The sequence below is a fragment of the Ips typographus genome, linkage group LG2 (genome assembly GCF_016097725.1).
Source record: "Ips typographus isolate SLU linkage group LG2, UJ_Ityp_2.0, whole genome shotgun sequence".
NCBI classification, from domain to species: Eukaryota; Metazoa; Arthropoda; class Insecta; order Coleoptera; family Curculionidae; genus Ips; species Ips typographus.
Window position 1 is genome coordinate 8,118,914 of NC_138423.1, and position 27,188 is coordinate 8,146,101.

The 27,188-nt window shown below is 36.0% G+C and overlaps 3 protein-coding genes across 3 annotated transcripts in view; 2 read left to right on the forward strand and 1 right to left on the reverse strand.

Moving 5' to 3' along the window:
• Positions 1-1,675: 1,675 nt before the first annotated feature.
• On the reverse strand, positions 1,676-12,714 carry LOC145724726 (juvenile hormone epoxide hydrolase 2-like). The gene is made up of 6 exons (XM_081973138.1): positions 12,436-12,714; positions 12,191-12,383; positions 11,848-12,123; positions 2,306-2,560; positions 2,010-2,253; positions 1,676-1,956 (listed from the first exon to the last, which is right to left on the reverse strand). The coding sequence occupies exons 1-6, from the start codon at positions 12,619-12,621 to the stop codon at positions 1,722-1,724; spliced, it is 1,389 nt and encodes a 462-aa protein (XP_081829264.1). The 5' UTR covers positions 12,622-12,714; the 3' UTR covers positions 1,676-1,721.
• Positions 2,567-5,629, forward strand: LOC145725574 (uncharacterized). Its single transcript, XM_081974370.1, has 2 exons — positions 2,567-3,144; positions 4,815-5,629. The coding sequence occupies exons 1-2, from the start codon at positions 3,012-3,014 to the stop codon at positions 5,627-5,629; spliced, it is 948 nt and encodes a 315-aa protein (XP_081830496.1). The 5' UTR covers positions 2,567-3,011.
• A 2,195-nt stretch (positions 12,715-14,909) lies between the features above and the next one.
• trp (transient receptor potential) overlaps positions 14,910-27,188 on the forward strand; it is a 38,327-nt gene continuing 26,048 nt past the window's right edge. The window contains exons 1-2 of the mRNA XM_081973135.1: positions 14,910-15,439; positions 15,503-15,998. The gene's annotated coding sequence lies outside the window, so the exon portion shown is untranslated. The remainder of the gene's footprint in view (positions 15,440-15,502; positions 15,999-27,188) is intronic.

Here is a 27,188-nt window from a genome sequence, read left to right on the forward strand (position 1 = left end):
ACGGAGTTTCTAACGGGTCATGATCGACTCAGATACCACCTAAGGCAGCTAGGCCTAGAAAAGGACAGTACCTGCAGGTTTTGCGGAGAAGAACCAGAAACACCCCACCACATCTTGCTGGAGTGTTATGGTGTACGCCACAGAAGATTAAACACACTGGGATTACACCAGCTGGCTGTGGAAGAAATACCTCGAACAGGCCCACTCAAGATCCTGAAATTCCTAACGGAACTAAATCTTGAGGGGCTGCTATGAACAAGGAAACCTTGAGATAGCAGAATAAGATGGGGTACAATAGATCTAATCAGACCGCAGTACATCTGTCACCATCCACACCTACCATTTTCATTACCATTACTCCGCTTTCACTTTCCTATAATTGACCAGTTTAGGCTGTAGTCAGAATCACAATAAAAACCACCCTTCGATTTTATAGTATTTTATTTGGGATTATTATTAACATTATAACATTATTTAGATCAAAAACAAACTTATTTTGATCAGAAGTTTTCGAATCCACTTTATTCGGAGTTTCTGAAGAACTGGAGAGGCCAACAACTTTGCGGACCAACAACTTGTATTTTTTTAGCAATTGTCATTTTGCGGCACAATTAATCTTCAATATAACTTTCCGCTACCGTACTCGACTTCCAACTTCCGTGGCGCTTGAGAGTGGTAATATCGCCTCCAGCATTGACCAATAATGTTGCCAAAGAGCGCCTCATTCCATGTCCCGTAAAAAGGATCAGGGCGTCCAAGAAACGACGCCACTTTTGAAAGAGTTTTCGAAATTGTTTTGACGCCTATAGGTTGTGTAGTACATTTTCCAACCACATATCTCAAGAAGAATCTCCCATCAGCAGTTTTAGGGCGTAAATTTATGTATTTTCGACATATTTCTACTGCATTGACTGTAGAGGCTTCTTCAATAATCGTGAAGCTTCTTGAAATGTTTGCTTTCGTATTCGGAATGACCACATAGAAGTAACTGCCTTTGTCTTGGACTTGACTGATATCCAAAAAGGTTAATCGACAGGCATATGCGACTCCATGATCGTTGGAACAAAAAAAAAATTACAATGGGGACCAAGAGTGGAAGCATGCAAAAACAGAGGATGCCCACCAGCCCGATAGAATGACGACATAGTAATCCTCGCTGGAAACTGGGTGCTGATGGCACAGGACCGGAGGGAATGGCAAAGTATGAGAGTGGCTTTTAGTCCAGTAGTGGACAGTATAGGCTGATGATGATGATGATATTTGTGAAGAAATCATTTTTGAGGCAAAATGAATGACGGTCCTGATTTTAGAAGAAACGGTATTTCAAATCCATAGTTGTTTATTAAATTCGACTGAGGTATTTCGGAGATAGAGGCCGTTAAAAATAGCCAAAAATTTAGCTGTATCGATCTTTTCCGTGAGGTATTTAGTTAGATGGATAAAGCAAAGAAGAAGAGTATGGAATGAGCACGTAACCAGGATGGAAATTCACTGACTAGTCGAGATAGCAAGAAACGGGAGACTGGGAACACGAAGACCACTTGGCAGACCACCAAAGAGATGGAGAGAATGCTGAACATCAGGATCGCAGGACAACTGAGAGGTGGAACTGGAGAAAACAAGCCATAGACATAATACCAAAAGAAGAAGACTTACTATAGTAATAGGACGATGATTAAGGTAATTAACAAATCTTTTTAGAAACTGTTTTACAAACTTTCTTACAAACAACAGGTATCCGATGTTTCTTTAAGTGCTAAATTGTACGACTGGAAAATTTTAATCGCTTTTAGAAGGTCCTGGGCGACTAGTTGCGGTTCTTGAAACGCGGCAAAATGGCCAGTGTCTCTATCGGTTAGATGCAACAGTTTAGGAAAAATTTCTTTTAAAACACCGTCGGCCATGTAAAGATCGTACTTTGATCTTAATATCACAGTGGGTACTTTGACAGGGATCCTGAAGATTAAATAAATCCGAGACTGACGTTAACTAACTCTAATATTTTTTACCTTAATATTGTAAATGTGTCACTCCATAAAGTTTTACTAAATGTTTCATAGTAAATCCGAAAAGCACTGGTAGAACTTCCAGTTATCCAATAGTACATCAAATTGTCTATTAAACTAGTGCAAGTGAACACAGTCTGCAGATTTCCCTGTTCGTACTTTGATATCCAGGTAAAATTAGCTCCCGTAATAAACTTTTCCACGTGGTAAGCTGCCAAACCTAAAGGAGAATCATCCAGCGCCGGACCTGCAATCACAACTCACATACAATTATCCAGCCTCTGAAATAAATATCTGACCAATTGAATCGGGTTTAGTAGATTGGAGATGCAAATAGCCGCTTTCCTGAAAAATAAACCTGCCCTTTTCCGTGAGCGGATACACTCTGTCGTAATGCTCGAGTTTAAGAAACCGAGAGGGCCAAATCCACCCTAAAGTTTGTTTAATGTAGCTTTGTGATGTGTAAACTAGTGGAAAATTGGTGTGAAATCCCAAAACTGATTCTGGATAAAGCACGCTTAGAATGTGCAAAGTTATGGATCCTATGTCTCCACCTGAAATAATTTAGAAATCTAATTTAATAAGTTTACATTAATTTAATACAAAAATAATGAAGGTTTGTTTAGGCTTGTTGTTGTGGTTGTTGGTGATGCGGAGGGCTATTTAGCCCAGGTATACGCATGGGTCTCAGATGGACCCGTCGCGTCCCGCTAGCCGGAGCTACAGCAGTCCCGTTGATTCAAAGAATCTAACGATGCTGGTCGGATGCAGCTCCCTTAAGCAGGGCGCCCACTGAATCGGCACAGACCGACCGGCACGACCGGCAATTTTTAATATGTACGTAAACACGTAAGCAAGCGCCTATCGAGTCGGCACCGGCCGGCCAGCACAGCACGCACAGACCCGCCACCGCTCCGTATTCTCGAAGGGGCAAAAACTGCCGGTAGGTCCGACAATCTGAGACCATTTGAGCAGTAGCAAAGCAAGCAACAACACGTTACCACAATGACAGACGAGCTGCTAATTGAAAGTGTTCGGCATTATAATTTTTTATATGATCCAAAAGATCGTTTTTATCATGACAACATGCGAAAGGAAAACGCGTGGATGGAAATTCAGAAAAAAACTGGAATGTCCGGTAAGTATTTTTTTTTATTTTAATTATAATATTTTACACGATATACACGGTGATTGATAGTCGATGGTAGGTTAGACATTTAGGGAAAACAAAACATGGAAATTTTTTGAAAATTGGGTTACTTAGGTATAAGTCTTCTATCGATATAAAATATTTTCAAAGTTGTAACACTTCCGGTTATACCGGAAGTTGACCATAGCTTTCTTATTTGAAATGAAACACCCAGTATATTACATATTTAGATTCTACGGAGAACTTTGAACAACTTTTATGTACAATGTCCTATACCTATACCTGTATTAATTTTCAAAATATTTATTAAGTTACCAGTAAAAAATGACAATTGCTTTGCTCAAAATAATTTTGTATAGTGTCTAAATGCCTACTTACTTTTGGCTAAAACTTTGAGCTATGGTCAATAAAGGTTCATTTTATTGAACTAATAAAGCAAAATGACACATTTATACTTCCGATATAACCGAAAGTGTCACAACTTTGAAAATATTTTAGATCGTTAGATCAGCAGTCATAACCTAGGTAGCCAAGTTTTCAAAAAATGTACATGTCTAGTCTTTCCTAAACGACTAATACCTACCATCGACTATCAATCACCCTGTATAACTAGGTATTTAATTTATCCTCCCTACATTAATTTTTTCATTTTGCCATGGCACTCTTCCTTGATTAGAGACAAAATATTGCTTAAATTGTTCTCTTATCTCAAAGGCATCCCGTTGGAAATTACCACCAATATTTAGTAAATCATTTAGGCCTGCTAGTAATTCTTCGTTGTCAAGTTCTCCAGGTTGCCAAAAACAGGAATCGTTTCTTAAGAAATTATGTAAAGCAGTACATGCTAGAGTAATTATATCAAGATGCTCCGGTGAAATATTGAATTTTTTGTAGAAAATGCGAAACTTTTTAGTCATTATTCCGAAGGCATTTTCACTGACACGTCTAGCTCGGCTATGACGATAGTTATAAATTCTTTTTGCTTCTTCATTTGCTGCCTGGGCTCCAGGGTATGGCCTCATAAGGTTTGGCAATAAAGGGAATGCTTCATCTCCTACAAAAACATTTGGCAAAGCAATATTTGTTTCAGGCAAAAATTTGTCTTCAGGAATATTTAGCGTTTTTGTTTGAAGGCTTTTTCCTAGTTGGGAAGAACGAAATATCCCACCATCACTATTTCGACCATAGGCTCCAACGTCGACAGCTATGAATCGATAATCGGCATCTACCAAAGCCATTAAAACAATACTAAACTCTTTCTTGTAATTATAGTATAGTGATCCAGAGTTTGGCGGTTTTTCAAACACAATATGTTTTCCGTCCAAGGCTCCGATACAATTTGGATAATTCCACTTTGTTCGGAAGCCCTCCTCTATTTTCGTCCACTGTTCAGTCGTAGGCTTAGGCATTACCAAAGGAGACAAAATGGTCCATATTTGTTCACAAGTATCGTAAATTATTCTTCTCACCGTAGTTTCCCCTAGTCTATAGCTGAACGCTAATGAAGAAAAACTATCTCCATGTCCCAAAAACCTGAAATAATAAATAAATAATTCCTAAAGCACGTTTCTCGAAATAAGCACTATCAAAATTAATATCTGAAGTAATTATTTGGTTGAGACTTGGTTTTCCCATTTTTTTCTAATTAATTGTTCTAGTTTCAGAATGTAAAAAAAGATGGGGTTTACTGAGAGACGGATTTCGGAAGGCCTTGAAAAACAGGCAAACCAGAAGCGGACAAGCAAATGTTCCAGTAAAAAAATGGAAATTTGAAGATATCATGTCGTTTATGGTTCCCTTTTTTGCTGAGAGAAATCAAAGATCTAATCTTTCTGTAGACGAATCCCAGAATTCTCCTAATGACATTATCATTGACACGGAATCTGTGGATCTTCCTGAGATCGAGCACACTCTTCTCTCACCAACCAGCATCACATCCGAACGAACTACTTCCCCGCCACTACGTTCTATAGAGTCACCATCGCTGTCAACAACTTCACACATATCAGAAAAAAGAAAACAACAAAACCAACCACAACCTGCTTTATCGCAGGTACTTCAAGAATATTTAGGGGAAAGAAAGCAGTTAAAACTCGAAAGAAAACCCGACCATTTAAAAAAATTTTTTGAAAGTATGGAGGAGACCGTACGGACATTTCCACCTCTTTATCAAATTGAAGTTAAAAACAAAATTTATAACCTTGTATCAGAGTACGAATATAAGACTTTGATCAGTAATGATAACCGACCTGCACAGGAAGCCACGGAAATCTCTTGTAACTTCCAGCAACGAGCTCAAACAGCACAAACCGAAAGTTTGAAAAATTTGCACCCAACAACTTTCCAACCAAGTTTTCAGCAGACATTTTTACATCAATCACATTGGGAACCATCAGGAAATTTGTTAGCAAACACCAATCCCGATGAGCAGTTACAAGAACGCAGCTATGATTATTCTTTAAATAAAATTTAAATATTTAAATAATATTTATTCATCAGCCGTCTACAGTCCCTATCGTAAGATCGAACTCTACTGGCTCCGCTTCCGCAGAACACTGCCGACAAAACTACGAGTTAAAAACTCTGGGTTTTCAAGGCGCTCAAGACTCCGCTAGACTGACAAAAAAAATTCGGAAATTGGGAACAGGTGAAGAACCACGCGACTCGGCAACGAAAGGTTTTACTGGAGGGGACCGACGCGTTTGGATATACTTATATAGAGTCATGAAAACAGCCACAGAAGATATGATAACAGCATTCATTAAAAACAAAAGTGGTTTTGAGCACCTAAAAATCATTGTAAAGGAGATAGTAAACTCTGAGGATAAACTTAGATCTTTTGTAGTGGTAGCCCCATTGGACAAAAAGGATGATATGTACAAAACGGACTTTTGGCCTAGAAATGTTGGTATTAGAAGATTTGATTTTAGCAGGAATCAAGAATTCCTCAAGGAAACGAAAGACTTATTTCCATAAGGACCCAACAGTTAATGCTGCCCCGGCCATAAGCAACTCCAGAACAACATCACCATGCGATTTAGTTGATAGACCTCTCAATATAGTGCATCAAAACATCCAATCACTAAAAAATAAAATCGATGAACTTGAAGTTTTCTTAGAGCTGGAAAGAGTGAACATTTTGTGCATAACTGAAAGTTGGTGCTCAGACTACCAGATGGCTGCCTTAAACATCAAAGGCTACAACATAGCTAATTTCTATAATCGAACGAACAATCAACATGGCGGAGTTGTGATATTGGTGAGTGATAATATAGACTATGTGCCTATTACAGTTCCTCCTGGTCTATGTATTGAAATGACATTCGAATGTGCATGCATCCAGTTGTGTAGAAATAATATTAAAACAAATGTTCTTTGTGTATATAGGTCACCCCTATCTCAGAGGGTTGACTTCCTTAAACAACTGGAGGCTTGTCTTACATTCTTAACCAATACATTTCCCTTTAGTCGTAATATTGTTGCCGGAGATTTTAACATTAATTTCTTGCAAGACAACACTGCTACTCTTGAGCTAACTGACATTTTAAGTTCGTTCAACTTGACCCCAGCTTTTAATGTACCTACTCATATATGTAAGAACTCTTCCACTGCTATCGACTATATTTGTACAGATTTCAATTCAGTTATTATTGATAAAAAGGTTTGCGAAAACGGCTTATCGGACCACACTTATCAACTTGTTACAATTCCGGCATGTTCTAATGAAAGTATTAACAATTCTGACATGGTACGATGTTTTTCTATAAAGAACATGAATAATTTCAAAAGATTATTATCATTGGAGTCATGGACCAACTTACTGGAAAGTGCGGACGATGTTGGATACAGTATGTTGCAATTTGTTGAGATCTTTTATAGTTATTTTAACATCTGCTTTCCTTTTGTAAGGAAAAAAGCGCTAGATTATATTTCGAATAAACAGTGGCTCACTTTAGGCTTGAAGGTGTCATCAAAGAACCTACGCAAAATGTCTTCCCAGCTTGAAAAAGCAGAGATTAGTATGGATTACTATAAAAGATATAAGAGTATTTACAGGAAAACCTTGCGACTTGCAAAACAAACATATTATGATAATAAACTATCTTCTTCTACTAACAAATCAAAAACTATTTGGAATATTATAAACTCTACTACTAAAAATAAAGGAAACAAGCAAATAAATAGGATATTAGTAAATGATATTGAAATTACGGATTCCAAAGAAATAGCAAACCATTTTAATTCCACTTTCGTAAATATTCCCTTATCGCTCCAAAATCTACACATACCAATAATTTCTAACTCCTTCAATACAGTACCACATGTTAATAATTCAATCTATTTATTTGATGTTACAGAAAAAGAAATAATTGAAGTAATAAACAGTTTAAAAAATACGAATTCCACCGGTCCTGACGAATTTTCGGCAAAACTCATTAAGTTTTGTAGTTCAGAGGTCAGTAAGCCCTTGTGCATATTATTAAACTTGTGTTTTACGCAAGCGATTTTTCCGGACTACTTGAAATTATCCAAAGTCATTTGTGCGCACAAGAGGGGTAGCACAGCTGATATCGGAAATTATCGCCCAATATCACTCCTGTCAATATTCTCGAAAATTTTTGAAAAAGTTTTATCAAAACGCATTCTAAACTTTCTAGATTCCAATAATGTACTATCAGACTCACAACATGGTTTTCGAAGCAGGAAATCAACTTTATCAGCACTATGCTATGTTATTAACCAAATTTATAGGGAACTAGATCAAAATAAAAACGTTATGGCCCTTTTTATTGATCTGACCAAAGCTTTTGACTGTGTCGAGCACACCTTGCTTTTGCAGAAATGTCTTTCTTATGGAATACGAGGAAATTGTCATAAATTATTGAACTCGTATCTATCTAATAGAAAACAATATGTTTTATTCAATAAATCTGAATCAGACCAGTTAACAATTGAAGTTGGCGTCCCGCAGGGCAGCGTCTTAGGCCCACTACTCTTCCTTATATACATTAATGACATGCCAAAATATTTGAGTGCACCACATTGTGAATTTGCTGATGATATTACTTTGTTATCCTCAAATAAGGATGAGCATATCTTGAGAAGGACTTTGAATGATAATTTGAGCTTGTTATCAAATTACTTTAGTAACAATAAATTAACTCTGAACCAAGATAAGACGTATACAATGGAGTTTCATCCTTGCGGAGCCAACTACCTGAAAAGTCATCTTATCAAATTGAGTGGTAAAACTATAAAACAAGTTACATCTTTTAAGTTGTTGGGTTTATATTTAGACTTGTCGTTGAATTGGAAAGAACATGTCAATTTTGTCTGCAGCCAATGTTCGAGAAGCTGTTTTGCCTTACAGCGCCTAAAACAAATAACGAGTCGGGCAACAGTTAAATCATTCTACTATGCTAATATTGAATCTCGTATGAGATATGGAATAGTGCTGTGGGGTGCATCGTCTGCATCCAATAGAGCTTTCTTAAACCAAAAACGTGCCGTACGTATAATGTTTAATTTAAAATCGAGGGAATCATGTAAACCATCATTTATCTCAGAGAAAATAATGACTTTTCCTTGTTTATTTATATTCGAACTTTTAAAATTTGTAAGGCAGAATGCGTCCGCTTTCATAACTCTAAATACTAATCATAACTATGCTACCCGATTTGGAAATAACTATCAATATGAGTTACACAGGCTTGAATTATTTAAAGCGAACCCCTATTATATTGGTGCTGTGATATATAATAAGATCCCACCAAAATTACGTCAGTTGTCAAACAGCAGGTTTTTATCATTTATGAGAGACCTTTTATTAAGTAGGGCTTTTTATACAGTGGAGGAGTTCCTAGGCTACAGCTTTGAAGACGTATAACATGTGTGATAAGTGATAAGTATTTTCTTTTTTATATACGTGATTTTGTAATCTTCCTACATCCCTTTTGTGATATTGGAAATAAATTGTATTGTATTGTATTATTATCACCCTGTATATTTTAATACTTCACAGTGTTTTGAAATAAAGTTGTTTTTTAAAATAAGTGTATTTTTAAAAAGAAAATATTAATACCATTTAAAAGTATATTAATTATGTAGCTTAGAAGGTTGGCAACCAAGCATGCAATAAATCTATATTAGGATTAATATATGAGTACTTACTTTAATGTAACTGCTAGGCGTTCTTCGGGTGGTACAGCTTTTCGAAAATTGGTATTTTGTTTTCTTAATGGTAACATATTTAAAAGTTCATAAAACTTGGTACTCGACATTCGGAAGTACTTAAAAAATTTTTCATTGTCAGCCAACAAATCCGGAAATAAATGATGAAACTCGCCGTGAATCTCCCGCTTTTTATTAATATCGTGTATCCAATACCTTCTTTTGACTTTTTGATCCTCTGCTTCTGCACAGGCTGCAGCCAATATCAAAATTTCCTCTTCTGAATCCGAAGAATTAATCATTTTCCGAATATTATGTATTTTTTAAATGCCTCGTGTTCAGTTCTAAGTACGTTGATGGTCAAAGACGTTTTAAAAGCATACGCGTGTCGATTATGCTGATTCAATGGGCGGTGGTTGCCGAACCGTCGGCCGTGCTGTGCCAGGCTGGCCGGTCTGTGCCGATTCAGTGGGCGCCCTGCTTTAGTTCCCTGTGACACAGCGTTTGCTGTCCCAGGCAGGTGTAACAAAGGCGAGAAAAGGCGGGGTAGTCACTAGTAAGTACATGCCCCGGTGTTTCTTCGTCCTCCAAGCAGCCTCTGCAGGCCGGGTCTTCGTGAATTCCCAGTCTGTGCATATGCCGCGCCAGGTGACAGTGACCCGTCATTAGACCAGTCACCGTTCGTAGTTTACCTCTGTTTAGGTTTAGCAGAAGTTTAGTTCGTTTGGGGCACGGACCAGAGGAACACCCGTGTGTCCCGGCACCCACGCGAGGTATACCCCGCCGGTAAGGTACGGTAAGGTACTTTTACACTCCATTACCAACTTGGACCGCACCTCATCGTCCTCAATGGCCCTGATGGCAGCCTTACTGTCGGAGCAGACGACTGTTCTGGTCATAGGAGAACCCGCCCGCAGACAAGGATGGCATATACTTCAGCCTGAAAGACTGTTGTGTAACTACCTAGAGCGATACTCTGTGACAAGCGTCTGGAGCTGGCAAAAATGCCGGCCCCCGCGCGTCCTGCTACTAACGAACCATCTGTGTACCAGACGTCGCTATTCCGGAGGAATTCCGGTCCGTAATCGGCCCCCCACTCTTCTCTATCAGGAACTATGACTTTGAAGAAATTTGAGGGCACGAGCTTGGAGATCTTATGATCGCCTGGCATCAGTAGGAGCGGACACTGGTCTGTGGCCCAGCCCCATATCCTGCCGTGCCCAAATGAGCAGGCTTGTAATAGCAGGCCGCCCACGTGCAGCCTGTAAGCTGCGCGCGTGGCCTTCATTATCACGCACAGTTCGAGGGGCATGAGGTTTAACATCACCTCCAGGGCCCTAGAAGGAGTGGTCCTCATTGCCCCTGTCACCGCCAGGCACGCCGCTCTTTGGACTTTGTCCAGTTGAGCGGTTGCTGAACTTTGCTCTACACAAGGCCACCACACTATGGCCCCGTAGGTAATTATGGGCCTGACTGCGGTGCAGTAGAGACAGTAGAGCACACTGGGATTTAGACCCCAGGTGCCACCAACAGCCCTCTTACAGGCCCATAGTATATTCATGGCCCTCTTGCCCCTGGAAGCAAGATGATCGCGCCGATAGTTTGGTATCTAGGTGTATACCTAGATGATTAGGCTTATTGGAAAACTTTAGTGAAATTTACAGTGAGTCGAAAATATGGACATTTGTACAATTATGATTCAACTGGGGGTGTTCCATGATATTTATTATTTCGTATAAACACGTATTTTGTTTCATTTTCAAAATACTAACTCTAATAAAAATAGTAATAAAAAACTCTGTTTTGTTTAAAAATCTTGTCAGTATGACGTACCAAACTTTTTAACATTACGGCAGACACTCTGTTCACTTTTCAAGGCGCTTTTTATTATCAATTTTATTGCAAAACTAGTGTATTTGTATCCGGCTTAAACAAATTTCATTTTAACCGTACGGCAAAATACAATATTTTTGCACTATCCGTACTGACGTAAAACCTAAACCTAACCTCAATAGGCGTCGTTTTGTGACGTCAACGTCACAAAACATGTCAAAAGTCAAAATAAAAGTAGAAGATTATCTATAACATTGCTTTTATTTTAAACCAATCATTTTTAACCAAACTTAAGTTAAGGGTGTGCAAGTATTTTCAAAGTGCTATTATATTTGAAATTTTGAAGATATGCACTTTTTTGAATCAAAGTTGTTAGTACGCCCTCTTGTGGATATTTTCCGAAACTGAAAATATTTTGACACCCCTTTTTATGACAAAAGTTTATTTTCCCGAACTTCTACAATCAACCATTTAGTCAAAATCCGAGTCCCACTTTTATTTGGACACCCTGTACGATGCACATTTCTGCGGCGGTGACTCTATCATAATTACGGTAGATTTGCGGTATAGTTAATTTCTAGAATTAATTTTACAAATTTCTTTTAACATCAATGTTTAGAACATCCTGTATGGTTTAAGACAAGTAAAACCTATGAAATATGGTGAAAATGGGAGTGGCAATCGTACCTTGAATATAAAATTGATGATGTCCAAGCCGTGTCATTAGTTTTTTGAAAATAATAGCAGCTTGCACTAATCCGAATCCAGGTTTTCCGGGTTTTTCGGAAAATCCAAAACCTGGAAGACTTGGAGCGATAAGTTCCAAATTAAATTTTTTGTTAGCTTCTAATATTTCGATTAACTCGTAAAATTCCCTTACGGAACCGGGCCAGCCGTGCACTAGTAAAATTGGAGTGGTTTTCGACAGTTTCGGTTTCACGTGAACATAGTGTATATCCAATCCTGTCAAAAAACAAATGATATTCAACTTTTCAAAATAACTAAAATTGTGCTTCAAAAAGTGCCTTACCTTGTATGTTAACCAAAAATTGAGGATATCTATTCAAAAAGTCTTGCCGTTCTGTCCAGTTATACCGGGTATGCCAAAAATCGACTATTTCGTTCAATACAAGTTGATTAGTCCCATATTTATTGGCCGAATTCTCAAAGTAGGGGGCTAGATTTCTTGAATGTTTCAGTCTATAGTTCAGATCTTCGATTATCTAAAAATTAATAAATGCTTAACAGTTTTGGTTATTTTAGACATAGATTTACCTCTTTAGATACGTTAATTTTAAACACCCGAATGTCAGGTTGAGCTAAACTTCGATTAGTATTACCCCACCAAGCGTCAGGATTGACGTCCGGAAGACTTGGGGGTGCTAATATGACATAGAAACTGGATAGTAAACTACTTAAAATAACGCCGATAACCAACAAACAACATTGTAAAGCAAACATTGTACCCGTATTAATTAAACAACTAAACAATTACTAGAACATTTTTAGTTGTTGTAAATGATTAGGCATACAATATATCTATCGAATTTGACGCCACTTAAAAGTAAACTAAATTAGTGTAAGGTTATAAAAATTGTAAATTACCTTTTTAAACTAATTAGTGAATTGAAAAAGGCTGGTAATTGCTCAAAATGAATACAGCACCCATTAAGAATGTTTAAATGTGAAAAAAATACCGTGTTTAAATTATTTCAAGAGTGTTCCACGTCAAAAGTAAGTAGAAGTAAAACTACGCTTAGTTAAGTGTTGAAAATTTGGCAACATAGGAAAATCATTTCAGTTAAAATATTTTCAATATTACGCTGCAATAGATCAAAACAAATCTGTTTAGGAACTATGGCATATATTATATATAAAAATTTTGTAAAGGTTTGAAAAAGTATAAACTTTGGGACACTCTGGAACTACGTGCTTAAATCACACTTCTTATCCTTCAATTGTTATGCTAATTAACTGAAAGAAAAGACTTCATAAATTATCCGAACAACGCACAAATTCAACAATAAAAGCATTTTAAAACGGTATTACACGAAAAACTTATTAATATTGCCAATTGGAAGCAACATTGAAGTTTTCAATTATTTCTTGCCCATGGTTAATGGGTTTCTTAATTCACATATCTAATTTCAGAAAACCTTAAATAGTCACACACTAGCTGTACTGTTCCAGAATGCAACCCAATTTGTAAATGCAATATATCCTTAAGAAAAATAAGAGAAGCATTTCAAGCATTTAGAATTTGTATAATGTGTTTAATTATATTCATAATATAAAAGGTTGTTAATCGAGATAGGTCACTGTATCAAACTGTAAGTTAATGTTAATCATTTTTACCGACTATTTGAGATGATTTATATTCAGTCCTACAAACAATAGTGTAAGAATCACGAACAGTAACCGCTTTACGGAACTAAGACAAATTAGAGGCTTCGCCACACTCAGCCTTCAAACTTTGCCATTGATCAGTAAATCTTTTATTCAGACTTTATTAAACAAACACTTTACACAGACTTTATTAAATTTACACCACTTTACAGTAACTTTTCTACTTTTTACTACTTGTTGCATTCTGTTACACCACTTTCTTCACTAATAATTGTCTAACTGTCTCTAGGTCTGTTTATACATATTGTTTAAATTGTAAAGCCCTTTTGGCCCGACAGTCCACTGGCCTGGCTAACAACCAAAGTAGAGGCCCTCAGCCGTGAGTCTATTGGAACTAACCTGGAGGTTATAAGAGTGGACAAGCTGCCGAGGCTGACGAAAGCCACTCTCTGGTTACCGGGAGAGGAGAAATCCGAACTAGAAAGAAAGGAGGTTGTGCTTCGACGACTGGCAGGTCAGAACCCAGTAAAATATGGTGTCTCTTCCACTACGAGACAAGAGTAAACCCAGCGAAAGGTCATGTACTGGTTTTTGATGTAGAGAAGGAAGACGTACTGACCCTAAAACAAAGGTCCCCGAGGTGGAGCTACGGGTTCACCTCGCTGGCCGTTAAATTCAAAACGGAGGTAAGGAAAGAGGAGGAGCCAACTGCTGATGTTGCCTCCGCGTCGCATGGCGCTGACCCTCGGAACGTGGCCACCGACAGCAGTCCAGCCATCAATAGAGTTAAATTGAAGTATCTTTGATTTTGTCCACTTTTTGCTTCTTTGCCTCTAGGGCTTCTTTAATTGGTTGAAGTTCATTAAGGTTAACATCGTCCAGTTTGAATGCACTAAATTTTGAGGCAAGATTATAATTGGGTTTACTATGGTCTATACTTGGTAGAGATATTTATTTTTATTGTTTTTGAGATTTTGTAAGATTTGATTTTCACTACACCGTCCGGGTTTAATTCGACTAAATAGCTTCCTTTGAGAGGAATGTTCTCGCAGGTCTTTCCACATTTCTGTACTGTTACTGTATGATCCGGGCTTATAATGGTCCATTTGTTCCGCTCCACTTTTTGTACTTTTATATCAGTTATTTCCACAGGAATTGGTTGGCAATTAGATACATTTGTCATCATTTTTAATAATTGAACTTCATATGGTAATTTTTCCTATGATTTTACAGTGACAGATAAATTCTTCAGAAATTATTTCAAAACTATTTTCGTTAGAGAAAAAGTAATTTCGCTCATTTATCATTAGATATTTAAATTTCGGTATTATTAATTGATAAGAATTATCTTTTATTACCGGCATCGGATACAGATGATAGAAATTGTACATTTGACTTGATACAGTAGGTATTTCGATAATAAATATTATTTTGTTTTTACTACTGTAGCTCTTGATTTTTGATATTTTTTCAAACATTAACAGTATATTATTAACCAAGGTTTAGACAGAAGCTTTTATTGACCGCATGTTAAGTTTAAATCACAAACGGAATAGAGCTTTCGTCCGTAAGTCGTTTGATTTGTGTTTTTAATGTCCGTGGGCCTAGTTACACTAGTAGACCGATTCCGATCGGTTAATAGCTCCATTTGCACTTTGTGCACATTTTGTGGTTACTGTGGGTGCGTGACCTGATGAGTTATCAGGTGCCGTAGTCACGGGATTAGTTTCGATTTTTGTCGGGGAATCGTCGGGTTGTGGTTGTGTTTCTTTGTGTCAGGTGCCATGTGGCCTATTTAATCACCCCACTTTGTGATATCGGTCCTTTTCCCACTACAGCACCCAAACTGACGACATCTGACCTAGGTTCTGAGCGTTGTGGCACCTGTGTGACTTAATTTTTTTTAATCCTTGATCATCTGGCCGAATCACAGGTAAATTGGTGTTATTGTTGGTTCTTTTAAATTATTTTGTATCGGTCCAATTTTTCAACACAGTATTGTGTTCGGTCCGACCAGAGATCTAAGGGCTTTCCGACCAGAGATCTAAGGGTTTTTCCGACCGAAGATCTAAACTTTCCAATCGGGGATTGAATAAACCTAACCGGGACTGCTCCGTCCAGAGTTTTCCGGGCCAACCCACGTGTTGGAAAAGCTGACCAGCACCCACAGGGTTTTAAAAGGTCAGAGCTCGGTCAGAGTTGAGCCACCAGGTCAATTCCTTACTTGGTTTAGTTTTATTTATTTTTTTTAGTTTATATTAGTTTGCTTTAAACAACTTCAACACTTGTCATTACCTCTGGTCACCTTTTTGGTTGACGGAACAAATGTTGAAGCTGTTCGTTTTCCCTGGTGTTCTGCTGTTTTCTGCCTTAGGTACCTGTCACCAGTCTCTGGACCCCATTTCCTACCTGGAAATCAGCGGTGGCCACTACTGACTACTGGGGAGAGGATACTGGAGGTTCCAGGACCCAAACATCGTCCTTAAAAACTGGTAAGGGCAGTTAAAGCCGGTTTGGCACTGGAAAAACTTTTTCTGTTTTTTTTTTTGCTTTAATTCATTTCCAATCCTGTTTAAATTTCATTTCATTCACAACATTAGTCTTGCAACCTTGTAATTTTTGTAAATTTTGTAAAATTTGTAAATTGTAAATATTGTGGATGTTTTTTTTTTTGTTTGTATGTGACAAACACAATTATATGACCATTTATATTATTTTATCATTATAATATTGTTCTTCAGACGTTGCACCGTCAGCATTTACTGTAATCTATATAAATGATGCAGCGCAGCATTACATTTTAGTCATAATTTCTGTCTTAACCAGTGCGGTAATACACATATTGCTTTTCGTAATTTCGAGTTTTATTTTTAAAAACGCTAGTTGCCGAAAAGTAAATAAAATTGGCGCAGTCGGTAGGATTCCTTTCAGAGTACGGTTATTTTGTGTCGGAGTGCAACGATAGTTTTGTGCTGTGTTGTGTTCGGAATTTATCCATCTTGGATTGCGGAGTGACCTGTGCCTTCTGTTTCAACAGTTAAGAAAGGAATCACCCTTGTGATTACCCCTGCGGAGAGATAGCTTGTGACTCCTGGCAACATCGCTCTTGGTCAACCATAACGAGATAGCCAGCCTGGACAAATTGGCCTATGCTAGTGTCCACTGCAACCAACCTAGGGAGTGTATCTTCTTAGCGACGTCCCGTTGACACAGGAAGAAGACTTGAAATCAATCCGTGAGTTGATTGTTTCTTATAGTTGTACAACCTGTTATTTAGGAAGTGAATTTAAATGTTTTAATGAGCAAATTTAAAGCTCAAACTAAAAGAGTTCTAGAGGAAATCTCTTATACAAAAAACACAAGTAATAATTTAAGTTCCAATTCAGAAGCTTCAACTTCAAGTTCTGATATTGAGAAAATTTATTCGGATATTTCTATAAATTATCCATTACCTATAACTAACGTAGATTTTAATTTAGACAGTAGTCCTCAAACTAATTTAAGACCAACAAACATGGCCGACGCTTTGAGATCAACTGTTACGCTATTAAAAAACTTTGACGGAACATCTTCCAGATTGGAGTTCTTTTTAAATCAAATTGACACTTTTCATAGCAGATATTTTAATAATGATTTATCTCAGCAAGAGTATGTTATGCTCGCTATTAGATCCAAAATTGTACAATCAGCCGAAGACTTTGTACTAACTCGACCAGATTTAAAAACCTGGCCTGAAATTAAGTTAGCATTACAACAAAAGTTCAGTGACCCGATCACTAGAGCAAACTTACAGCAACAATTAATTTTCTTGTCAAGGAAGAATGAATCTACTCAAGATTACATTCAGAAACTCAAAGCCTTAGTCACGAAAGTAAACACTAAGATTTGTACCGAAGTTCAGAATGCTGAAGCACGAGCAATTTTAATTTCTCAAAATGAGTTAACAGCAACTCAAAATTTGTTACCAAATATTTCCAGTGAACTGAGAACCTTATTGATAGTTCAAAACCCTCAGAATTTGGAAAACGCAATTGAGATAATTAATAATTACGAAGTGTTAACTAGTCAAACAAATTTCAAAAACAATTACATCCAAAATCATTCCAAATGTAATAATAAATCTTCTAATCAAACAACGCATAATCCTTTCACAAAGCCAATGCAGCATCCACACGTTTCAAACTTTGCAAAACCATTTAATGGGCGAGAAAATCTACACAATTCCCCAATGTTTCAACCCAGATTTCAATCGCAACCTCAACGAACATTTAAACCACCAAATCAGCCTTCAACTTCAAATCAGCAAAGACCACCTTTCAAACAATCGTTTCCACAACCAATGTCTGGAGTGAGTACGATTAATCGAAATTTGCCACAAAAATCCAATTTTGCACCCCAAAGACCTTTTCAATCTCATTTCCAAAAAACCGGAAATCCGAACTTCACTTTTCAAGAGCTAACTCATGTAGAAAGCGAAGAAAACCGTGATTGTAAAAATTTGTTATTTAATCCAAATGATGAATTTAATGAGAATTATTACCCTGAAAATTTTGATGATGAATCATCAGAAGAACAAAGTCTTGTAGAACAGATGGAAAATTTTCAATTACAAGCCTCGGAAGAAACCAATGTTGTTTAAGCTTAAATAGCTTACAAATCAATCAACTACCATATGTCGAAATTCCTAGTTACAATATTCGATTATTGATTGATACTGGTTCACATGCATCCCTTCTTAGACCCTCAATAGCCGAAGAACATTTTTCTGTAGCAATTGTTACTCACACGAGCACTTTACAAACTTGTGCAGGATCAAGAAAAGTTACACAAAAAGCAAAAATTCCATTATTCTTATGCTACGGTATAACAGAACCAATCGAATTTATTCTTTATCCCTTTCATGAATACTTTGATGGAATTCTTGGACTAAATGATTTGCGAAAGTTGCAATTAAATATTGATTTAAAAAATAATCAACTAATTAATCACTACTTGCAAATTCCGTTTCAATATAGAAAAGACTTTGATCATTACATGATTGAAATTCCACCTAAGACTATTCAACGGACAACCTTCAAAACCAAGTTACCAAATGACACTACTTGGACTATGCCCTATTATAGTGACAATGAAATTGAAATTCAACCTACTTTAGTGACGATTAATAACCAAAGCTATACGCTAGATGTTTTTAATCATACGAATAAAATTCTTACGATAAATTGCGATATAAATGAAAACATGCCCTTAGAACCTATTAATCTTGAAAATTTTGAAATTTTTAATTTTGAAATATTCAATCAATCAATACAGCAAAAAAACATTTCTTGTAATATTGTCACGTTTTGGGGGTAGCGTAGGAAGAGAAACAAGACTGTAGCTCAAGTAAGTCTTCTTTATTTGGCACTGTATAACTCTTAGCATCGAACACTGTCCAAGAGGGGGTGTGTGGGTGTGGGTGTATGTGCGTAAGGCCTTCTGATGTGCCGCCAAGCGGAACCCGCTCGATACGAGCAGGGTGCCTCTATGTCCGACACGCCCAAAGGACTTACTTAAGGCACTGCAACAGGGTAACGAGCCGTCCGGGCACTAGAAAGTTCCGACTGTCGCTCGTGACCTCCCTCTGGGGATGACCCCAGAGTTCGGTCCTGCTGATTCAGACAGTGCACAAGGGGAGACCGGGGCCCGACTAGGTAACGGAACATAGTGCAATCTATGCTATTCGTGACAATATTGATTTTAATAATCTAATAAGACATGACCATTTAAATCAAGAAGAAAAATTTAAACTTTTTAAATTAATGAAAAATTATGAATCAATTTTACATAAACCTGGAGACAAATTAACATTTTCAAATCAAGTAAAACATGTAATTAACACTACTGATGAAATACCAGTACATGCCAAAAGTTATAGATATCCACATATACATAAAGACGAAGTGAATAAACAAATTAATCAAATGTTAAATGACGGAATCATACGACCATCTAACTCACGTTGGAGCTCACCAGTTTGGATCGTACCAAAGAAATTGGACGCTTCTAATCAAAGAAAATGTAGATTAGTAGTTGACTACAGAAAGCTAAACGAAAAAACTATTGATGATCGCTACCCCTTACCTAATATTTCTGACATACTAGATAAATTAGGGAGATGTCAATACTTTACCACCATTGATTTAGCAAGTGGATTCCACCAGATTGAGATGGACTTAAAAAGTATCCCTAAAACAGCCTTTAACGTAGAACATGGACATTACGAATATAATCGAATGCCATTTGGACTAAAAAATGCACCCTCTACATTCCAACGTGCAATGGATAACGTTTTACGCGGATTACAAGGAAAAATATGTTTAGTGTATATGGACGACATTATCATATATTCCACAAGCCTTCAAGAACATTTAGATTCCTTAAAATTAGTATTTGATCGTCTTAATTCCTTTAACATGAAAATTCAATTAGACAAATCTGAATTCATGAGAAAAACTGTTGAATTTCTTGGACATGTTGTAACTCCCGAAGGAATAAAACCCAATAAAAACAAAATTCAAGCAATTCAAAATTTTAAAATACCAAGTACTCCAAAAGAAATTAAATCTTTTTTAGGTCTTGTAGGTTACTACAGAAAATTCATAAAAAACTTTGCCAAAATTACCAAACCTTTGACTCACTGTTTAAAAAAGAACGTAAAAATTGTTCATGATAAACCATTCATAAACGCTGTTAATTTATGTAAAAATATTTTAACAAATGACCCAATACTACAACACCCTGACTTTCAGAAACCTTTTATTTTAACAACGGACGCATCAGACTATGCAATCGGCGCTGTTCTATCCCAAGGATCAGTTGGAACTGACTTACCAATTGCCTATGCCAGTCGAACTCTAAACCCAGCTGAATGTAACTATTCTACGATTGAGAAAGAATTACTAGCAATCGTATGGGCTACTAAATACTTTAGACCATACCTATTCGGACGTAAATTTATGATTGTAACTGACCATAAACCACTCCAATGGTTATTTTCTATAAAAGAGCCAAACTCAAAGTTAGTCAGATGGAGATTAAAACTGCAAGAGTACGATTACACTATTCAGTACAAAAAAGGAACGCAAAATTCCAATGCGGACGCACTTTCGCGCCCACCTAAGGAAATTTACCCTATAGATGTAACAAATTCCCCACTGACACACATGTCTGCTACATGCGATAAAAGCGAAGAAGACAAAATTAAAGATGAATACTTATGGCTTGATAGAGTAAAACATTTCTTTGAAACTCAAGAGAATGTATTCAATTCAAACCCACAGAAGATCAAACCTAAGCCAAAAATTCAAATAATATCGGATATTAAAATAAGATCCCCATTTCCAACAAACAAAAATTCATCAACAACAGACACAGCTAGTGAAGGAATAACTGAAGAAATCACTGAAAATCCAATAAGAGAAGATAACTCAGATACGATAACAATACACACATCACATGAAGATCCAATTTTAGGAGCACCTTACGTCCATAAGAGTTTAAATACTTATACAAATCAATTAATATTCAAATGGACAGATAAAGAAAAACCGTATATTAACAAAACTAAATTGTTTGATACGAAAAATCGAATAATCATCTTTATAAACAAAGATCCAATTACTGAACAAATACAAGAACTTTTCAGAGATTATTTACCACCAGATACTTACTGTTTACACTTCCCTAATAAAGAATTAGAGCCAGTAATTATCAGGATTTTTCAAGAAACATTTAGACATAATATGTTCAAGCTATTCATTTCTAACATTCTACTCGAAGATGTTACAAATTCAAATGATCAAAAAGAAATAATCGAAAGGTATCATACAACCAAAACATCACATCGAGGAATGACAGAGAACATTAAAAACATAAAACAAACATATTATTGGCCTAGCTTAGAAAAAGATGTAATAAATTACGTCAGTACTTGTGAAGTATGTCAACGTACAAAATACGAAAGACACCCTTACAAAGTAATTTTTAAACCAACACCGACAGGAACAAAACCATTTGAACACATTTACATGGATACATATTCTGTATCAGGACAAAAGTTCCTAACGATAATTGACAACTTTTCTAAATTTGCTATGGCATACCAAATAAATGAAAATGGTATAGAAATATGTCAAAACTTAATCAAGTTCTTTTCACATCATGGAACACCAAGTAAGATAACTACTGACAATGCACAATCATTTAAAAGTCACTTAGTACAAGACTTATGTAAAACATATCAAATTGAGTTACATTTTACTACACCCTATAATCCAAACTCTAACTCGCCAATCGAACGATTTCATTCGACACTTAAAGAAAGTCTTGTCGCCTTAAGAAATGATCATCGGAATAAAACAATTCAAGAATTAGTTGATATTGCTATTTTAAATTATAACAACAGTATACATTCTTCACACGAATATACACCCTTTCAAATAATTAAAGGAAATCTAAATTATCAATTGAATTTTGAGAAAAACCTAAATCAAATTCAAACTGACTATGTTCACGAACTAGCGGAAACATTTAAAACACTTAATGAAAACATTACGTCAAAATTAAATGCAAAAAAGGCAAACGTTTTGAGTAAATTAAATGAAAAACGCGAAAATGACCCTGAAATACCCGTAGGTACTAAACAACTAATATCTAAACCAGTAAAATTGAAAAAGAAGTTACAACCTAAATATACATTAACAGAATTTAGAAATCAAAGGCATCCTAAAGATGTTAAAAGAAAATTGTAATTTCAGGAAATGAAAAATGGACTATTCTTCATATTTCTACCGTTACTCACCAACGCTCAGTACCGGATTGAAGAATTAAATAATCCATTACTACCAATTTCGCAAGGAACTAGTTATATAGTGATAAGTAATTACCATATTTATTACCATATCAATCTCACCAACATTAAAGAATGTTTAAGGACAACTGAAAAAACACTTTTACAAACCAACAAAACCTTAGACAATTCAAACAAACCTTTGTACAACCTTTTAAAGATTAGAATTAACGATTTGTTTGATCACTATACTACTCCTAGTAATAGAAGTAAAAGAGGTTTATTCAACTTCCTAGGAAAAGCTCACAAATATCTGTATGGTACATTAGACGCAGATGATGGAGACCGATATGACAAATATATTAACATTCTTCATGAAAATCAATTAACAATTGATAAAGACATAACTGCCACGCAAACTATAGTTAAGCAGCTGACTGAAGACGTTGACTCTAAGTTAAGCGACATAAAAATAAATCAGCAAAGTATACAAATCAAGATTAACGAATTATCACGTATGACCCAGTCTACAGGTACAACATTATACGTTATCACGTTACTTGATAATATTGAAAACAATCTTCGCGTGCTAAATGAAATAAAATCCAATGTTCAGACCGCGATCAGTTTTGCAGAAATTAATATAATGCATCACAGTATATTCAAGTATCAAGAACTGCAAAGCATAATTTCAAAATTGGAACAAAGAAATCGTATCCCTTTTGATAACATAATCAAGTATTATGAAGTTGCTTATACAGACGTGACAATAAAGAAAGACTTAGTTATTTTCTATATTGCAATTCCTTTAATTTCTGGAAATCCATACGAATTCTATCAATTGTATCCAATCCCAGTTAATAATCAATTAATGACCTTAAAGAATCGTTATCTTTTAAAGTCATTAAACGATTTTTTCAATTCAAAGGAAAATTGCCAAAAGATTGAAGAAATAACCTTATGTCAAGCAAGTCAATTAAACAAAAATGAACCATGCGTTTTGAACCATGACCATGAACCTTACCAGTCATTGTCCAATGATGTTCGTAAAGTACGAAAAAACATCAATTACCCAATTAAGAGATAATTCAGTGATAATAATTCCAACCTCACCTGAAAATATCTACTTTCAATGTCCCAATCAAAACACTATCGAGAAAATATCTCAAGCTTCATTAATATTACCTGCAGAATGCACAATAAAAATAAAGGACAATCATTACGATTCTCAGAGACCAAATACTGTTAATCTAAGATTGAAATTGCCATCAATTAATATCGATGAAAATTTGATTAAAAATACAGAACCATTATTGTTAAAAGAGATCAATTTGGAAAATATTCACAATGACATAGACTTAGCGAAAAAATTGATTGTACACCCTTTAAAGAACATTGATGTTGAAACAACGAGTGTATCTGTATTTACTACATTATTAATTATATTGGTAATATTAGGAATTATAGTTTTAACTTACTATTATTGTAGAAAACCTAAAAAGGATGTAAAAGTGGACATACAATTAAAACCCCTCGAAAATGAAACCCCATTTTCTCAGTCTTAAGGAGGGAGGAATTATATGACCATTTATATTATTTTATCATTATAATATTGTTCTTCAGACGTTGCACCGTCAGCATTTACTGTAATCTATATAAATGATGCAGCGCAGCATTACATTTTAGTCATAATTTCTGTCTTAACCAGTGCGGTAATACACATATTGCTTTTCGTAATTTCGAGTTTTATTTTTAAAAACGCTAGTTGCCGAAAAGTAAATAAAATTATATACACAATACAACTAACGGTTCGTTTGATTTCCTACGGTAAATCCAAGAGTGTTCATTTATTAAGAGCTAGTAATTATCTCATGCAATTAATCCACGACCTTGAGCTAACACAATTAAAAATGTTGAAATCTCATTAACGTGAGGTTTCATCATAACAAATTGGCGCCCAACTAAGTGGGGCCTTTTTGATTTTTAGTGGATTGAACCCGCTTGAATTGTGGGTTATTAGACTCCCTTGTTTGTGCATGTGTGTTTTTGCATGACTACAATGTTTACTTAATTTTTTTTTTCACGGTGCCACGCGTATTGATAGTTTAAATATTTATTCTTAAATTAAAGTGTCAAGTTTGGAATTGCTGGTTTATCGTACTATCGTTGAATTTTTACCTTTTGCTTTGCTTGTGACCGTGCCGATCTATTTTTAGACCGAAATTTCAGGTTTGCCCCGTTATCTTAAGTTTTTTTTGTAGTTTTACCTATAACATTGTGGTTCGGTTTTGCAGTTAAAAGTGCGAATTAATTCTCTCTTTTGGTAGAGATTTTATTTGTACCGATTTGGACAATTTTAATTTTCCTTAATTTGATTAAGGGTTTAATTATTGATTGGCTGATTTATTTGATCAGTTTTGAGTAACTTGGATCACAGGTGGTGATCAAGTTTTTAATTGTTGTCCAAATCAGTTGTTTTTGTTGCACTTTAACTGTAAAATTTATACCAGGTGTCCAAGAGCACCCTGGACATAGGAGATTAACATGGGAAAACGGTTTTGATTTTTTTGCGCCTGTACGGTTGATTTGATTGAAAAATCGTAATAATGAAAGTTGTAGTACCTATCACGGACTAGTTTTCTGGATTTTTTTCAGATCTCTAACTTTAACCCTTTCGTCGTAAAACACGAACAAAAATTAGAAAATTTAAACTTTTGGCCTGCACTGTATAGGCGGTTGTCGGGCAACGGGTAAACAGATCATTGTTGCTGGTACGGTTGCTCGACAACCGCTTATACAGTGCAGGTAAAAAGTTAAAATTTTCGAATTTTTGTTCGTGTTTTACGACGAAAGGGTTCAAGTTAGAGATCTGAAAAACTTTCATTATTACGATTTTTCAATCAAATCAACCGTACAGGCGCAAAAAAAATCAAAACCGTTTTCCCATGTTAATCTCTTATGTCCAGGGTGCTCTTGGACACCTGGTATATCACTTGTGTTTATTTAGTTTTTGGGGTTAAACTAGAAATTTTAATAATGGCTGTCCAAATTAATGCCATGCAAGCCTGTTAAGATGATTCAACGGCAACATTGTGTGTTGTGCGCGTGACGGTGACGTGACAACAGTGCGCGGTAGCTAGTGCCCGCAGCACGAAAAAAAAAAAAAAAAGAAGAATGACAGAACTTGAGTTTTAAGAAGAGAGGTTAGGATGGCCTGAAGCATGCACAAAAAAAATAAGAAAGCTCTGTTTTTTAATGTACGAATTTTAATATTTGTTTTTGGCGTTAAGTTACTAATTAAAATACCACGTTGTTTCTAAAAAAAATATACAGTCCACAAATTAAAAACTAAGGCAACATACGAATAAAACAAAGCCCATGAAGTAGATTATGAAATTTCCATCAGATTTATTAAGCCATTGGGTACTGTTGATCAGAGACGTTGACGAAAATTTTGAGGGGACTGTTGGCTCAAGAAAATGCCAATCATAGTATTTGTCAAGTGTCGAACCCATTTGAATTTGATTTTGATGAAAAGGAGCTGGTGTTATCTATTGCATCAATTAAGGTTAAAATAGTAGGTTTTACCGGTACATCTAGTGACCCTTCATACAAAAACATTTCAACTCGGCTCTGGCATGTTTCAGGCCGACTTAATCGTATGAATCATACTTCTGATGAGGAAACTCAAAGGATGAATGATTTATATGTTGAGATATTAACTTTGGAAGGTGATCTCGATGCTAAAGTTTTTCCAGCTGCTTCGACTCCTTTCGACCCAAATTTGGGTTCTGTCAGTTTTAATTCTAATGCAGTTAGTCAGGTTGTTAGCAAGTTTGTGCCTGCAAAAGTTTACTGGCGAGGTTTAGGCATAAATAAAGTCAGAAAACAGAGAAACTTAGATAATTGCATGCGCGGGACAAAGACAGAAAACGAAAAAAATATCAAGTACTCCATATAGTCAGCGCGCTTTTGCCAAACGCCAAGTATCCAATACCGTCGACAAAATTAGTTTTGTTGTTGGATTATTCCTAATTTATTTTCATTCATTTGGATAATCTGTATTCGGTCAGCGAGCTGTATTTAGTCCGATTTCTGTATATTTGTTTAACGATTTGAATAAAACTACTTATTTTTCATTTACTACCACTGTTCTACTTTTAAAAAATTCAATTATTGGTTGTGTTACTGCCTCTACACCAACAATTTTTCGCTTTGGAGCTCTTCTAGTAGGAGCCATCTGAGAGCTTGTTGACCAAATAGCAGTGGCTTCCAATACCTCCGCTATTGAAGGAGAATTGTCATCATTTTCAGTCACTATTTCTTCTGTTTCCTGAGCTTCTTCCGCATTTTCCTCTATCGTTACATTGCTTGCTGATTTTTTATGTTTTCCGACAAAATCCTTTACAAATGACAGGCACTCTGCAAGATACCATGTTATTCGTTTTGTTGCGCTTGATCCACTAGGCAACTTTGTAAGCTCTCGCAAATGTCTCGTACCTATAAGAATTATTCAGTGAATTCTATGACTTGCAATCTGGAACTGAAAAAGAACATCACTTTTGTTTCAGATTTCTGGCTTTGCGAGAACGTTTCAAGTCGTTACATTATTAATTCAGAAAGAGGGCCAGCACAATTAGTAAAATTGCAGAAAAAATGTGTGTTTAATACATTATGGAATTTTTCAAACGTCAAAGTTTGGAGGCCAATAGATGGCAAGCATATTCGTATACAATGTCCTCAGAACAGTGGATCATCATATTTTAATTATAAATACAGTGCAAGTAAAAAGTTTAAATTTTCGCATTTTGGTTCGTGTTTTACGACAAAAAGGTTCAAGTTAGAGATCTGA